The sequence below is a fragment of the Phyllobates terribilis genome, unplaced genomic scaffold (genome assembly GCF_046119375.1).
Source record: "Phyllobates terribilis strain yellow unplaced genomic scaffold, ASM4611937v1 Scaffold_6614__1_contigs__length_43214, whole genome shotgun sequence".
Classification (NCBI taxonomy): domain Eukaryota; kingdom Metazoa; phylum Chordata; class Amphibia; order Anura; family Dendrobatidae; genus Phyllobates; species Phyllobates terribilis.
In genome coordinates, this window is record NW_027369356.1 from 1 (window position 1) to 17885 (window position 17885).

The 17885-nt window shown below is 37.7% G+C and overlaps 1 protein-coding gene and 1 pseudogene across 1 annotated transcript; one reads left to right on the forward strand and one right to left on the reverse strand.

Annotated features, from left to right (window-relative positions):
* Window positions 1-2377: 2377 nt before the first annotated feature.
* Window positions 2378-5020, reverse strand: LOC141251097 (uncharacterized; annotated as a pseudogene).
* A 931-nt stretch (window positions 5021-5951) lies between these two features.
* LOC141251098 (uncharacterized) lies at window positions 5952-8340 on the forward strand. Its single transcript, XM_073670222.1, has 5 exons — window positions 5952-6032; window positions 6651-6838; window positions 6916-7149; window positions 7341-7486; window positions 8150-8340. The coding sequence occupies exons 1-5, from the start codon at window positions 5952-5954 to the stop codon at window positions 8338-8340; spliced, it is 840 nt and encodes a 279-aa protein (XP_073526323.1).
* Window positions 8341-17885: the final 9545 nt, after the last annotated feature.

The window sequence follows — 17885 nt, forward strand, 5'->3', positions numbered from 1 at the left end:
AACTTATGGTGTATAAAGAATATACCTCGGATTATATGGCAAAGGTGTATGAGATGGACCTCGGATTATATGGCAAGAATATACCCCGGACTATTTAGGTTTACCACGAATTAAATGGCAAGAATATACTACGGTGTATATTCCATATACCTCGGATTATATGACAAAGGTATATTTAGCTTTAGGAAATATACCCCGGATATTCAATTCACCGGTGTATATTGGAACCAGATACCCCGGATAAGTGAGAGAAAATACACCGGCTTAGTTTTATATTCGAGGTATATACAATGAATATATCTCGGACAACTTTTCTTTGCTCTGAAGTGCGATGGAAAGAATAGAGAAAATACACCGGGCTTAGTTTTGTCATTAACTGAGTTATATAGCATAAGACTATATATCTCTATGAGCTATACACCGAAACCGATCCGGGGTATATATGGTCAAACGTCCGGGATATTTGACTCTTTTTATAGTAGTGAGTAGGATTAAACTCAGGTGAAGATCTCTTGGATATCAACACTCCATTTAAAAGTAATAAGTGCATCCACCTAAGTTTCCAATTCATGTCTTCTTCACCCTCTAACATGTCTAATAGAACTTCATAAGACAATGTTGAAATGCCTAGCTCAAATCTAGAATTAAATTTAGGTAGGTCGTCATCAAGGATTTGATTAAAATTAAGCCCAGTTATAGCAGCAAATTAAACTATTGAAAACCGAGCAATCTTCTCATTAACATTGAATTGCATTTTACCCTTTTTCTTTCTTACGATTTCATGCATCAGTATGTAGTTTGCTAATTTACTACAAAACCTGATTGATTGACCTAATATGAAAATAGGCCCAAAGCAATCGTTGCAAAGATCGTTGTAGCTTGACACTAGCAATATGCTTTCAAGACTTTTAAACAAGTCAAACTTGCTCTATTGATTTATCCTCGCATAATACTGATCTCTAGTTTGATTTTAGAATTTTGATACTATAGGTGTCATTTCAAACATGTGGACAAGTCAAAATAAAAAGTACATAAGTAATTTATCATCAAATTTTATCATCATCCACATATGACACAAGAGTATAGCATCATCTAAGTATTGTTATCAATTTAATAAGGCTAGAATATGATGTCAACAAGAGTATATTGTCATCAAAATAGAATAGTTGGTCATCAAATGCAAAAAATAGATTGTCATCAAATGTATATTGTCATCAAAATAGAGTAGTTTATCATCAAAACATATATTGTCGTCAAAACCAATTAGCTAGTCATCAAATGCAAAAAATAGCTTGTCATCATCTGCAAAATAATGTAAAACAGATTATATTCTGATGACAAACATTACATTGTCATCATCCCAACGTATAATGTTATCAAACGTATATTGTCATCCCAACGTATAGTGTCTTCAAAACGTATATTGTCATCAAATGCAAATCAAAGATGATGACGTATATTGTCGTAAAAAACGATTAACTAATCATCAAATGCAAAAAATAGCTTGTCATCATCTGCAAAACACATTAGTGATGACAAACTAATCTGTTTTGATGACAAAAAATAGTTTATTATCAAAACAAAATGTCATAATCTACAGCAAGATTCGACTGAGATTTGACTAAGAATCACATTTTACTACATGTTAGATAACAACGACCGGTAAAACCACATTTTACTACATGTTAGAGTTTTAACTGAGAATCAAAACAACAAAACCTAGTTTTAACAAATCAAAAGCATCCACAATCACTGAAAAAGGTCAAGATTGATATGAGATCGAGGAAACAAAATGAACTCACTATAAGGAACGGGAGAGCGAAAACACAGGGGGGACTCGAGCAAGGAAGAGGCAATAGATCGAGCGAGCGGGTAGGAGATAGGCTAACTAGAGTGATGCGAGAGCGATGCGAGGCGAGCGAAATTGATCGATAAGGGGGAGTGATGTGAGAGCGAGAGCAGAATCGAGCAAACGCGAGTGAGAGAGCGAATGTGAGTGCGAGAACCAAAACACTATTGTTAAAAGTTTATGTTGAGAGTCATGAACAAAATAAAAATAAAAATTAGAGAGTAGTTTTCTGTAATAAAAGAAAAAAGAGGGCAATGGACCTAATTTTCTTAAATTATAAAGGCCAATTTTGCTATATAATCTAATTGTATAGGTGAAATTAGTAAACTAACCTCCATTTTTACTAGATGCTTAAACTAACCTCGTGATGATAGTTTTAGGTGATGACAGTTTCATGTGATGACAGTTTCATATGATGGCACTTTCATGTGATGACAGTTTCATGTGATGACACTTTCATGTGATGACACTTTCATGTGATGACAGTTTCATGTGATGACACTTTTTAGTGATGACACTTTTCATTTTTTAGTGATGACGCTTTTCGCAGCGATGACAATTTTTAAACTTGAAAATATTGTCATCAACCTTAAAAATAGAGTCCTTAAACCTTGAAAAAGTGTCATTAAACTTGAAAATAGTATCATCAACCTTGAAAATACTGTCATCAAATTTAAAAAAGTGTCACCGAGCTTGAAAGCATTGCCATCAACCTTGAAAATAGTGTCATCAATCTTAAAAAAATGTCATCAAGCTTAGCAATAGTGTCATCAAGCTTGAAAATAGTGGCATCAAGCTTAGCAATAGTGTCATCAAGCTTGAAAATAGTGGCATCAAGCTTGAAAAAGTATCATCAAACTTGAAATTGTGTCATCAATCTTGAAAAATTGTCTTCAAATTTGAAAAAGTGTCACCAAACTTGAAGAATATGTATTCAATGATCAAAAAATGACAAACTATTGTCATCACATGATTTTTTTCAGTGATGATGCTTTTGCAGTGATGACAGTTTCTAAACTTGAAAATATTGTCATCAACCTTAAAAATAGAGTCATTAACCTTCAAAAAGTGTCATTAAACTAGAAAATAGTGTCATCAATATTGAAAAATTTGTCATCAAATTTGAAAAAGTGTCACCAAGCCTGAATACATTGCCATCAACCTTGAAAATAGTGACATCAATCTTAAAAAATGTCATCGAGCTTAGAAATGGTATCATCAACCTTTAAAAAGTGTCATCAACCTTTAAAAAGTGTAATCAACCATTAAAAAAACCATCATCACGCTAATTTGATATTGTTATCACATAAAAATAAATTGTCATCACATGAAATAAAAATTGTCATCATATGCGCTAATTTTTCAGTCATGACGCTTTTGCAGTGATGACAGTTTCTAAACTTGAAAATATTGTCATCAACCTTAAAATAGAGTCATTAACCTTCAAAAAGTATCATTAAACTAGAAAATAGTGTCATCAACCATGAAAAAATTGTCATCAAATTTGAAAAAGTGTCACCAAGCTTGAATACATTGCTATCAACCTTGAAAATAGTGTCATCAATCTTAAAAAATATCATCGAGCTTAGAAATAGTATCATCAACATTTAAAAAGTGTCACCAACCTTTAAAAAGTGTCATCAACCATTAAAATAAACTGTCATCACACTAATTTGATATTGTTATCACATAAAAATAAATTGTCATCACATCAAATAAAAATTTTCATCATATACACTTAAAATTGTCAAATCAAGAAGGAAACCGCTTTAACATACTTGGCCAAAGGAATCACAAACTCAGGTTGGCTCGCCCTGCATTTACTTACAAATGATATAAAAACACAGTTGGATAATTGCAGATGATACATACAACCAAGTCTTTTCTTTTTATTACTTGGGGTTGTAAAATATAGTAAAACGACTATTTGTTGATGCTGCATGAGCTGCAACAGCAAGAAGCCCCATATGCATGTTGTTACTAGAGAGAACAGATGAAGGAATGACAGTTTGTGGGCGATTCGCACGCCGTATTCCAATAAACAATTATTTTTTTCAAAACCTGATGAAAATGCACAAAAAAACCAGCGACAAGTCTCTTTGCACTAACAAAGACACTCCACCCGGTTGTTAAAAGATGTCTCTTAGACTGACCTGTTTATACAGAGCAGATTGTTGATCAAACAACACAATATTCTGCAAAAAAGAAGAAGAAATGTATGCAGTCAAAATATTACCGTGAAAGATATGCCTGAACTTCCACTCATTATCATGCAGATCCCTAGCAACTAACTCTGAACTGGAGGTTGCTGGGAGAAATCCTGTCATAGTAAGGGGGAAACTTAGTATAGTTTACACTTTGCAGAGGTCAACACGTGTTGAAGTTTGAATTAAGAGTATACCAGAGGAGGAAACACTTTCTCTGCAGTTTGACGATGTTTTGAGAATCCACCATGGGTGCTCGTATCGCTAGCTGTTATGGTCTTACAAAAGTAATTTGTTGGCTGTTTACATGGGATACCTAGTTCTGTAGGGAGATAGATTTCCTTTTATTCTTGCTAGATATAGAATACACCAAAATGTTAGTGATACGGAAAACATTATGACAGAATTAAAGCTGCATAATTAATTTACCGGACTCAAGGGTTGTAATGTCATCTGAGCATAAACTTCATCAGTTTCCATATTTGCCTGAAGTTCAAGTAGAAAATGTTACCACCACAAAATGAAGACAGAGATGAGATGATATAAAAATGAAGGCTTACATGCATTATTAGGTCATGAAGCTGACACACAAGCTGGGGAGCTAAGCTTGGATGATGAGGGATTTGAGCACTCACTTCTCTGTTAGTAGTATTAGCTACCTGCATAAACAATATAAAAGCTAAGTCCTGTTGGCTAATTGATTACATCATGAGCAACCTCATAACAAGCATTAAGCTATGAGCATGTAAACTATCATAACTGAAATTACAAAAATAAGACAAAGATATAGAGAGACTTGCTCATTGTGGCCCTGTGGGAAATAAACGACACGTCTGCCAACAATGGGCAAAGAGACTAGTGGTGGATCCGTCGGACGCGGGGGATTAGAGTACGAACCATCAATGGTGGCTCCGTCGACGGCCTTGACGATCTCGCAACATTGGCGGCCAAACTCCAAATTGCGCATGAGATCAAAATGACGACGATGAAGGGGACGACGGTGAATGGAATGCCGTCATTGACTTCCACATGAATCTCATATTATTACTACAATATCACCACCTTCATTAGTACAACATCACCAGTACTTCAATTTACTGCAATATCACCACCGACATCGACTTCCAGATTTCTTTAAAACCCTAACTAATCTTTGTTGATGTCCACGACATCTCCATCAACAGCATTGGCAGCGCTCGTGAACAAAGGAGTTGAAGACGGAATTTGAGGGAGACGAAGTCGGAGAAAGAAGGAAGTCGATGAAGAAGGAGGTGTGAAGATTGCGCTTACCTGAGAGGGAAAATCGCGAGCGAGAAGAGAGGAAAGAGAAAAAGAAAGGGATAAAAGTGAGGAAAATTGAGAGAAAAAATATTTTTATACGGAAATTAGATTGTCAACTATAATTGAGAGGAGATTATTTTCCTAAAAAAACTAACAAGTTAGGTTATTTACTATAAAACTTTCATTATAAATAATTTAGTTTTGATGCATACCAATTTGTGCAAATTCGTACCTAAATGCCCCCAATATTCTAAACTCAACCACTTCTCTCCAGGTCTTCGTACTTCGTGGTTCGGTGTCTTCCCTGCTTCTACCCGCTATCTCTCGCCAACGTTTCGGTAATTTCTTTGGGAGTTTATCTGGTCCGAAATTGGCGTGTTAGTTTGCTACTGAGTGAGATTAATCATCTCTTAGAAGGTATATCTTGATCCGCATGAAGTTAAATCCTGATTCTGGATCAAAATTTGTTCGCGATTTTCGTATTAGGTTTTGATATTGCTTTCTGATTTATCGTGATAGTTCATTCAAACTCTGCATTCTTTCACCAATTCGTGATCTGTTCAAGCGATACTGAGCAGAATCGGTGATCCTTTCTGCTGGAGAGCGAATCATCCAAAATGGCGGAAAGTTCTGATGCTCAGTCCTCTACTCCTCAGATTTCATCTGATGTACCCACCGAAGCTCTTAAGCATCCGCAGGTTTTGTTGCAATATCCTTTGAAATTCACGGTTTAATTTTGCTCCTCTTGTTTTTTTTATTATTCATGGTTAATGATGATTCTGTGCATTATGGATTTATGACTCTATTCATCACCATCAATCAGCACTCACTTGCTGCGATCTTTTTATTCTTCTTTGAATTAACATGTAAATTTACTTATTTGGGCGATCAAATTTGCTTGCAAGAGAAGCGTGTTAGTGTCTAACTATGGTGATGAAAGGGAGATGCTTTATATATCTAAGACAATAGACACCCTGTATAGTGATATTTATTTTGAGCAAGGTTAATCACTATTCATGTTTGGTTATCCAATCTTTCAAATCCCTGGCAGTTTGGTTGTGTTTGTTGAATCACCGCAAGATAAAGTAACCTATTCTACTGTTGACATCTTCAGTTTTCTTGAAAGACATTTTTAACATAAAAATGAGAGGCACAGAGTGTCCAATGCATTGAGTCACATGAACTCCTCAGAATTTGCTTGTTGCTATGGATTCATGCGATCACTTTACCTGAAATTAGTACCAAAATCTTAGGAAATTTGAACTTCTCATTAATATTTGCAGTAGCTCTTCATTTTGAAGCTATGATGTTTGCAGGTACAAAGTGATAGGAATATGTTGCCAATCATGTATCCGGCATTAGTTCCAGGATTTGTGGGTGCTCAAAACCAGGAGAATGCTCCACGCAGACCTGGCATTTACGCTATTCCTACCTTTCCAGTAATGGGTCAAGTTTATGGAATTCCTTCAAACATGTTTATACCTCTTACATATCACACACCAACGTGAGTTTCAATGCAATATCTACATTTCAAATTCTGATCTCATAAGAAATTTTCAATTGATTGTATTTTGAGTGCAGGAGATCTGTGTCTGGTGAGGGCGGGGGAGAACAAAGCCAAGCGGGCCAACAACAGCAACAAGCCCAACAACAGCTTGGGGCTCAAAGACAGATTGTAGTACGGAGATTCCAAATTGCTTTTCAACTTGACTTGTTGCTGATATTGAAGCTGGCAGCTGTAATTTTTTTGTTTAACCAAGATGGCTCAAGGCAACGGCTTGCTCTTCTTGTATTTCTGGCTTCTCTTGTGTATTTGTAAGTATCACCCTCTTCTTCTTTGTTTTTTGTTTCTATTTTGAAAAAGAAGCTGTTTTAATGTGGCATGTATGTAAGTAGATGGCTATTCATCTCTGATCCCTTCATGAATAGCCATCTTGATTCTTTCCTATTGTGTTAGTTTTAAAAACATTATAACTTGAGCTTTTTGAAAAATGGTATGTTTGTAGACATCAGACTGGCGCTTTGACGCCAATAGTTCGTTGGATTTCACAAGCAATGCACAGAGCTGCTGCCCCTCCTCGCCCACCTAGACCCGCTGTTAGAGCCGATCCTGCTGCCCCACAAGGCAACGAAAATGTTGCACCACCTGCCGGTTTGTCATTATCCTATTCTTGATTGTTTTAAATATAATATATTTGTTGCATGACATTATTTTGTCTTGACTCTTTCCGTTACAAAGGGAGATTTACTCCACACACTATCTTAGTTTGCTTATGGCTCGTTTGGTATCTAATTCCAAAATCGGACTGGTGGTAGTACCGTGTTTGTGTTTGGTATGCTGTCGGAATCAATCATTCATGTAGTTTTAGGGTAGAGATATGAAGTATAAACTTGAGGAAGGAGAATGAGAATAAATGGGAAGGAGAAGATTGGAGAATAGAAGATGAATTTTAGGAATGAATTATACCTTAGCTTTTCTAGAGGAATGAGTTTGTTCTTTGAGCTTCGAATGACTCATTCCAAGGAATCAAAGAAAATCTATTTTTCCCCTAACCAAACAGGATTCTGGAATGACTTATTCCTTATACCGATTCCTCATTTCAATGGAATCATACCAAACGAGGTCTAAGTTCTGATGCACAGATGTGTGGTTTGTCTCTTAAACATGTACCCCTAGAGGTTTCTGCTCTTCCACTTTGTGCTATATCAAAATACTTGTTCAGTATCTTTGTATAAGATTGTTGTCTTCTTTGAGGTTAACCAATCTCTGCCAGATTATAAGATTGTGTGTATGATTATTTACATTGACAAACAGCAGAGGGACAAGGTGGAGCTGAAAACAACCCTCAAGCAGTTGATGATGCAAATCGGGATACAGAGAATGAGAATATTCCTGCAGAAGGAGGGAACCAGTGGTGGGGAATTGTCAAAGAGATTCAAATGATCGTGTTTGGATTCATCACCTCTCTATTTCCCGGCTTCCACAACATAGATCATCATGCTTAGATACACCCGATTCTGAGATTCATTACAGAGTTAAGTTTCTAGTGTTAACTGTTCTAAGTGTAGACGCTCAAACTTTCTTGTCCGAGGACTACCGCTACTAGTTTATCTTTTAAAGAAATGCGATAGATGATTACTATATTTTGCCCAAAGAAATGCTACTCAGATTTATTATACTTTTGCCCAAAGATATCTTACTATATTTTGTTTGAGTGTGTAACGGTTCAGTTAGAGCTTTTTTGTGGAGCCAAGCCAGCCTTCTAGCAACGCATGATTATGCTTAAAATCGTTACTAGAACTTAACATTGGGATGTCATAATTAGTATAAAAGAGCACCATGTTTGGTTGATAAGTGCGCTCCAATTCGATAATATTTTCAAGAGGAGGCAAAATATCTCTAACAATTTTAATACTTCTTTCTGTCCAAATGGAGATTCCTATATTGAAAATATAATTAGAGATAGCAGAGAAAATACTATACATATTACTCATAAAAAAATATATTCTTCTTCTCCTATTCAAACTGAAGGTGATAATCTTACCGTTATAAACACAATTCGTAAAATTTGGCAGGTTCAGATAGTCAGCTCGGACATTTCAAATAATTCAAGGTCTTCCACTGAGAGAATAACAAGACAACAGACTTTCTGGCCTCCAGTGAAGTGGTGAAGTGGAGATATTATAGTGAAGTGGTGAAGTGGAGATATTATTTATTGTAAAAGACTGTAAGTTTCACAACCTTTACTCATTAGTAGTTTTCTTTTTAAGTTTGTAAGTTAATAACGCGGGATTGACTCTGAGAAGACCTTATAAAAAAGTCTACTACTAATACCAAAAAGTAGTCTCTTTGCAATTCAAAAAAATGCACAACATAAATCAAAATAAACCATTGTGTATTTGAATATTTGTGTTTGATCCTATTAACTCTCTGTCAGCTAAAAAACGTCCTATGCTATCATATTTTCAGGTTTTTGAGGCGGAAAATTACTTTATACGCCTCAATTTTTTTTTATTGAGGGGGGCATAATATTATACGCCTCAAAAAGTATCCGGAAATTTTTTTCCGAAAGATTTTATAGAGGCGGACCGAGAATGCCCGCCTCAATAAACCTAGCCTTCAAAATTTAATTTTTGGGCTGACTTTTAGAGGCGGGCTAAAATGCCCGCCTCTTTTAATACCTGTTGAGGCGGGCCGTACAACGCCCGCTGATAGCATGCATTTTAGTCTAGTTTAGGTCATGTTTATTTCGTCTTAGTAGAGTCGTTTGGTGTCTTTCTAGTCTTGTTTTATCTTATTTTCTTAGTTTCCTTCGTAGAGTCGGGATCTACTCTTTTGTTTGATGATTACAGGTGATTTGGAGGCATTCTATTGGAGATCATGAGCGTGCGCGGAAAGGTGATCGAACAAGGAGATTAGCAAGGAAGGAACCAAGCAAAGAAGGGGCCAAAGGAAGGACGAGACAAGCCATCACGAAGTGAAGATGAGGAGCGGAACTCAGAGGGATACTCGGCCTGTTACTCGGCCGAGTACCCGCCCACGTAGCCAGCCACCACAGGGAGCATCAGAGGGATACTCGGCCTGTGACTCGGCCGAGTATCCGCCCGAGTAACCCCACCAGAGCCCCAGAGACCTACTCGGCCCGTTACGCGGCCGAGTATCGGCCCGATTAGCCGTTCCCTCTTTCGAAACTGCTTGATTTGCCTTGAACTCTTTGACTTCTAGGGGTTAATTTTGGGGAGGACCTTTAGAGTAGAATAAAAGGGGGGTTTTTAGAGCTTGTTTAGCATCCATCCATCCTCCCTCTCTATTGTTAATTTCAAGACCTAGTTTTTGCTATTTTGTGAAGATTGTTGAAGGCTTTTCAAGAATAGGTGTTCTAAGTTCTAGATCGAATCAAGTATATCTCTTATTCTCTTCTAGATTTATGAATCTCTTTATTCTTATGGAGTTTTTGATTGATTATCTCATTATGCATAGCTAGATCCATTGTTCTAGGATTGGGGTGATCCCAACAATGAATTGATAGATTATCTTCTTGTGTTTGTCTTTGAAAGCATGGAATCTTGTTTGATTTAATTTTAGGGTTCTTATTGAGGTTGAGATTATCAATTAGAATTTCTATTAGGTTGAGTCTGAAAGGAGATACCTATAGATTTCAATTAGACATGGCATGAGTCTGAAAGGAGATTGTTTGTGTTGGATTTCCTAGAATTGAACCCGAATAAACTTGTTTGTTCTTGTGGAGATATGAGTAATCATAGAAACCTAGGTTAGGTTGGACTTAATTGAGCACGAAAGTGGATGTTAACCCGGTCTAGTTCTAGTTTCTAAGCGCCTATTAGTCTTTGCTTGATTAACTTTGTACGAAAGTGATTGTTGGTTGGAGTTTAGATATGTCTACTATTGTCTGAAAGGAATTGGTAGATACATTAGATTGCTTACCATCAAACGAGTCCATGCTAATCTTTGATAAACGCATCTTTTAATCTACCGAGGAGTTGTTGTGGTGATCCTTGATCCTAGATATTTCCCATCCATATATTTCTCCGAAGTTGTGTTTTCCTAGTTTTCATAGCATAATTACCAAATCCCCTTATTACGACTTAGCTTACTAGTTTGGTTGCAAAAGATACTACTTTGTCCTCGTGGGAACGACACTTGAAAAGCTATAATTGATCCCATACGCTTGTGGGTAGGTTTAGCGCTATCAAGTTTTTGGCGCCGTTGCCAGGGACATTTGCTAGTATTAGTTGTATCCTAAAACTGGTTCGACTAAGTCTCTTGTGTTATTTGATCCTTTTCTCTTGTCTTTGATCTCAGGTTTGTTATCCTTTCATGAGAAGAGCCCTAAGCACTAATAATCTCGACGACTTTGATCCCGAACCTGAACGTACTTTTCACTTGAGAAGAAGACAACAACGTGATCTAATTGAACAAGAGATGGCTCAACAAGGCAATGGAGATCCGCAGAATAACGCCCTAATTCAACCACGTATGACTTTAGGTGACTATGTGACACCTAATCACCGAGGGCAAGTTTCTGGTGTGGTTCGACCACCCGTGACCGCTCATAACTTCGAGCTCAAACCCTCTTTGATCAACATGGTACAACAGAATCAGTTTGGGGGTTTGCCGTCCGAGAATCCGCACCTACATTTGGCCACTTTCACCGAGCTTATGGATACTGTGAAGATCCACGAAGTGAGTCAAGATGCACTCTTCTTGCGCACATTCTCGTTCTCTCTACGAGATAGAGCAAAGGCTTGGTATAATGCTATACCTCTTGGCTCCGTTACCACTTGGGATGAGTTAGCCAGTGCTTTTCTCAACAAATATTTCCCTCCTAAGAAGACACCTGAGATGAGAAATCAGATTTAAGCCTTCTAGATGAAAGATGTTGAATCTCTATATGAAGGATGGGAAAGGTTCAAGGAATTGTTGATGTTGTGCCCTCATCACGGTCAAGAGAAGTGGACTTTGCTACACGTCTTCTACAATGCAGTTGACAGTTCTACCAGACTCATTATTGATGCTTCAGCTGGAGGTAGAATAATATCAATGGATGTTGAGGAAGCATGGAATTTGATCGAAGATACCGCACAACATTCTCATTATTATAATGATGCTCGGTCACATCCTAAGAAAGCGGTCGGGATGTATGAGGTGAATGCTGAAACTCACCAACAAGCTCAGATAGATGCTATGCAGCAAGAGATCAAGAGGTTGACTTTGGCGATTCAAAAATCTAAAGTGAATGGGGCCGGATCATCCTCTCGAGATACGTCTAGTGTGGTTTGTCAATTTTGTGGAGAGGGTGACCATACTATTTCATCATGCCAACAATTCGGTGCTCAAGGTGAAGCACAAGGGGAGGTGAACTACATGAACAACTTTAATCGGGGTCCGAGGAATGATCCATATTCCAACACCTCTAACACCGATTGGAGGAATCACTCTAACCTCCCTTGGGGAGGAAATCAAGCTTCTCAGAGATATCCCCTTGGTTTCCCACCAAGACCCCCTCCACAACAACATCAAGAGCGTTCTCAACCATCCGATGAGTCTACGCTTCAGCTGATTATGAAGGAGCTTCATAACATTAGCAAGAAGTTGGAGGGTCATGATAGTTTGCATGCTCAATATGCAAAGAATGTTCCTAGACCCCAAGGTCACCTTCCGGGCCAAACTGAGGCCAATCTAAAAGGGAAAATCAATGCTGTACCCTTGAGGAGTGGAAGGCCACTTGAAGATCCTAAAGTGGTAGATCTTAAGAAGAAAGGTGCTGCTATTGATGATCCCGAGGAAGCTAAGGTTAAAGAGAAAGAGGAGAAGGAAGAGCCTAAGTATGTGCCACCACCTCCTTACAAGCCTCCTCTTACTTTCCCACAAAGGAGAGCCCAAGCTCAGCTAGAACACCAATTTGGCAAATTTGTGGAGGTGTTGAAGAAACTTTGCATCAACATTCCCTTCACCAAAGCTCTCAAGCAAATGCTAACCTATGTGAAATTTTTGAAGGAGATCCTATCCAACAAGAGGAACCTTGATGACTACCACACCATTGCTTTGAACCAAGAATGTAGCGCTATCATCCAAAACAAGTTGCCCCCTAAGGTTGAAGATCTGGGCAACTTTAGTGTTCCTATGGTGATAGGGAGGAGTACCTACCAGGATTTATGTGATTTGGGTGATAGTGTGAGCATCATTCCTCTATCCATATGCAAGAAACTTGATTTAGGAGAGCCTAGACCGGTGAAGATGACCTTACTCATGGCCGATAGATCTACAACAAGCCCGGTTGGTATTTTGTAGGACATTCCTATCCAGATCGGCAAGTTCTTCATCCCGATTGATTTCATTGTCCTAGACATTCCCGCTGATTCTCCTATTCCAATAATAGTGGGACGACCCTTCCTAGCTACCGCGGGTGCTCTTATTGATGTGAAGCAGGGTGTTCTCTCCTTCAATATTGGGGAAGAGAAAATGGAATTCAACCTTCCTAAGGTTGTGAAGTAGCCTGCTTTTGAGGATGATGTTTATAGCTTGGATGTGGTTGAAAAAGCAACTCAAGAATCGTTGATGGCTATTTTGATTAATGATCCGTTGGAGTATTGCTTGACTGAGAGTGTGACCGGAGCTGACAATCTAGAGCTACTTGCTGATGTGCTCTTCGAATTTGAATCTGGTAATGAGGTGCATGAGACCGTATTTGAGACCCTATCTAGTGAAGACGTCTCCCCCATGGAGGAGACTCAAGAGGCACCAAAAGTGAAGTTGAAGACTCTTCCATCCAATTTGAGGTTGAAGGAGGATCTTGATTCGGGGGATAGTGGCCATCTTCTCCGTCTACCTAATGAGGGGAGATTTTCTCTCAAGGGTCGACCTCCTCCTAAACCACCTTCACAAAAGTAGTTCATTGTGAGTACTTCTCTTCCTTTTGCTATTTAGTTATACATTGTGGACAATGTTAGTTTTAAGCTTGGGGAAGGGGAGTATTTGCATGTAGGTTGTTTATAATTGCATTTTTCGTTTGTTTTTGTTTTTGTGTCGGTTATCACGTTTCCCATGCATGTTCCTTTGTGAGTTCTTATAATGGTGCATTGCCTGTGAATCCTTTTAATATTCTTTAGTTGTTAATATTACAATTGCATTATGATGATGATATGATTGATCACACTTTTGACATTGACCTGAGCATGTGGACTTTGATTAAGATACATTAGAACCGAAACTCTAGATAATTGTCCTAGTGAGCTTGTTTGCCTTTCTTGGACTACATTTGCAAAGTCCTCTTATTTTTCATGAGTGAACTCTCTTTGTTTGTTATCTCTAGAACTTGCTTCTAAATCTCTTTGAGACTGCATATAGGACTAAAAATGCATCACATTTGATTGAGACCTTATATTTTTATGAGCTCATATTATCCTTGACTACCCTTGATGATATCCTTCTCTTGTAGCCCTTTGAGCCTTATAGCCTTTCTTTGTTAGCTCCACAAAAGTAATCCGAGCTTATATTTATATCCTACCTATCTAGGGTATTGAACTTCTATTTACTTGGTGTGGTTGTGAGACAAGCTTGGTGGAATGGTAGATGATGGGGCGGTTAACGATGTTATCAATTATAGAGTGTTATCTTGTTGTTTATATCCAATTTGCTCCATTATTTTTCGTTACAAAAAGAAGAAGAGATGAAACAAAAAAAAGAGGAAATAAGTGAAAGAGAAGAAAAGGAGCAACAAATAAACAATTTGATAGATCTTGGGTTGGGTTGTGTATTTGTGCTTATTGTAATATCAATTGAGTTGGTGTTGTTTTCATATGAAGTTCATATCTCCTAGATTTTGCACCACATGGCCAAAAATTTCATCCATGCCTATTAGAGTACCTTGGCCCCATTACAACCCCTTGTATGTCTCATGATTGTGTTTTGCATTCTACCTAGCAGTGGAGATCTAGATTTGGTTGCAAGCTTATGGTAGTTAATATTCAAAGTTGAGTTATAACATTGAGTGAAACACATACCTACATATATGAGTGAGAGTGACATGTTCTATTAATCCGGTGAGATCTAGAGTTGAGGAACTATTATATTCTTGTCATTGATTGAGAAGCATGCTAGGAAGGGATTTGTTTTCTGTTTGATCTTTCGTTGTTATCAATCATATGTCACTTGGATAGATACCTCTTTTGTATATTACTTGGATTCGTTGACATGTGCTTGCTTGGGGGAATTTGATAGCATGCATTTTAGTCTAGTTTAGGTCATGTTTATTTCGTCTTAGTAGAGTTGTTTTGTGTCTTTCTAGTCTTGTTTTATCTTATTTTCTTAGTTTCCTTCGTAGAGTCGGGATCTACTCTTTTGTTTGATGATTACAGGTGATTTGGAGGCATTCTATTGGAGATCATGAGCGTGCGCGGAAAGGTGATCGAACAAGGAGATTAGCAAGGAAGGAACCAAGCAAAGAAGGGGCCAAAGGAAGGACGAGACAAGCCATCACGAAGTGAAGATGAGGAGCGGAACTCAGAGGGATACTCGGCCTGTTACTCGGCCGAGTATCCACCCGAGTAACCCCACCAGAGCCCCAGAGACCTACTCGGCCCGTTACGCGGCCGAGTATCGGCCCGATTAGCCGGTCCCTCTTCCGAAACTGCTTGATTTGCCTTGAACTCTTTGACTTCTAAGGGGTTAATTTTGGGGAGGACCTTTAGAGTAGATTAAAAGGGGGTTTTTAGAGCTTGTTTAGCATCCATCCATCCTCCCTCTCTATCTCTCTATTGTTAATTTCAAGACCTAGTTTTTTCTATTTTGTGAAGATTGTTGAAGGCTTTTCAAGAATAGGTGTTCTAAGTTCTAGATCGAATCAAGTATATCTCTTATTCTCTTTTAGATTTATGAATCTCTTTATTCTTATGGAGTTTTTGATTGATTATCTCATTATGCATAGCTAGATCCATTGTTCTAGGATTGGGGTGATCCCAAAAATGAATTGATAGATTATCTTCTTGTGTTTCTCTTTGAAAGCATGGAATCTTGTTTGATTTAATTTTAGGGTTCTTATTGAGGTTGAGATTATCAATTAGAATTTCTATTAGGTTGAGTCTGAAAGGAGATACCTATAGATTTCAATTAGACACGGCATGAGTCTGAAAGGAGATTGTTTGTGTTGGATTTCCTAGAATTGAACCCGAATAAACTTGTTTGTTCTTGTGGAGATATGAGTAATCATAGAAACCTAGGTTAGGTTGGACTTAATTGAGCACGAAAGTGGATGTTAACCCGGTCTAGTTCTAGTTTCTAAGCGCCTATTAGTCTTTGCTTGATTAACTTTGCACGAAAGTGATTGTTGGTTGGAGTTTATATATGTCTACTATTGTCTGAAAGGAATTGGTAGATACATTAGATTGCTTACCATCAAATGAGTCCATGCTAATCTTTGATAAACGCATCTTATAATCTATCGAGGAGTTGTTGTGGTGATCCTTTATCCTAGATATTTCCCATCCATATATTTCTCCGAAGTTGTGTTTCCTAGTTTTCATAGCACAATTACCAAATCCCCTTATTACGACTTAGCTTACTAGTTTGGTTGCAAAAGATACTACTTTGTCCTTGTGGGAACGACACTTGAAAATTTTTCCCGGAAGATTTTATAGAGGCGGGCCAAGAATGCCCGCCTCAATAAACCTAGCCTTTCAAAATTTAATTTTCGGGCTGACTTTTAGAGGCGGGCTAAAATGCCCGCCTCATTTAATACCTGTTGAGGCGGGCCGTACAACGCCCGCCTCTTTTAAAATCTTAAATGATATTACATCTTCCTTGTTTGTACTCAATGAGTCTCAGTCCAACAAAGAAGTGGTTGGTAGCTGTGATCGAAAAACTGAAGAATCAGCTGCAAAAAGAAAGAAGGAAGAAAATGAAGCAATTCAAGGTCATGGCCAATCGTGCAAGTGGTTGCAATTTGTTATGTCTTCGACACTGGGAGATATATATGATAATACTCCCATCCCATTGGATGCCTCAGTTTGGAATTATGTGACAGATCAAAAAACATATGTCACTACATCCGATGTAGAAGAATTCCTTAAGGGGGATTGCTTGAACATTTCGGTGATTCAAGTCTACATGATGTAAATATTAATCTTTATCTTTTAATTGTCAACTATCAATCTTAATCTTTTTCTGTAATTGTTCAACTATCATTCTTAATTGTTTTTCCTTTAAATGTGCAGGTATTTATTGGACAATCACACATATGCATTTGAAAATTCTGGAATTGGATTCATCTGTCCTGAGATGATGTCAAGCACTAGAATCAAGGCCGAACCATCTGTTCCAGCAACTTACTTGCAACGTGTATTCAATGCTAACAGTGCCAAATTGTTTTTGCTCCCATATAATCAAGAGTAAGTGTTTTCAATAAGTTTCATATATAATTAGTATTTTAAACAATCATTAATTTTTATCAATTTACGTTTAAATGATGCAGCAATCATTGGATTCTGTACGTGATAGACCTATTTAAAGGACATGTCTATCTTTTCGATTCTCTGAAAGATCTAGGCAGCAGAACGACTGATGCATCTCGAGTCCTGAATTTGTAAGATATTTTTGCTTATGAATTAGTTTTTTTTTGAATACTAACAATATCATTTTCATGACTGTATTGCATGGATTTTCTAGGGCATTTCAAGTGTTTAGGTATCAAGGTGGAAAGTGCGATAAATCATTGGAAAACGTAAGACGTTTAGATTCATTGATATAGAGGTATATATAACATTTTTGTTGGAAATAACACGTTACCAAAGTAGAAAACACGTGTTTTGATCAGCTATTGTTCTCTGTCACTAAGGTTCATTAAGCCTTAGTTGCGCTTAACAAGGATTCAATTGCGCTTTGAATGCTTGGCTTGCGCTTAACCTATGATGAACTATTAGTAATGAATTTACTAAAGTCCTTAAGTGCGGAAGAGGTTAGACAGACAATAAAGCGCGCTTTAAGTTGTTAAAGCGCACCTATATTTGCACACGCACGAATTTCCAAACGGTGA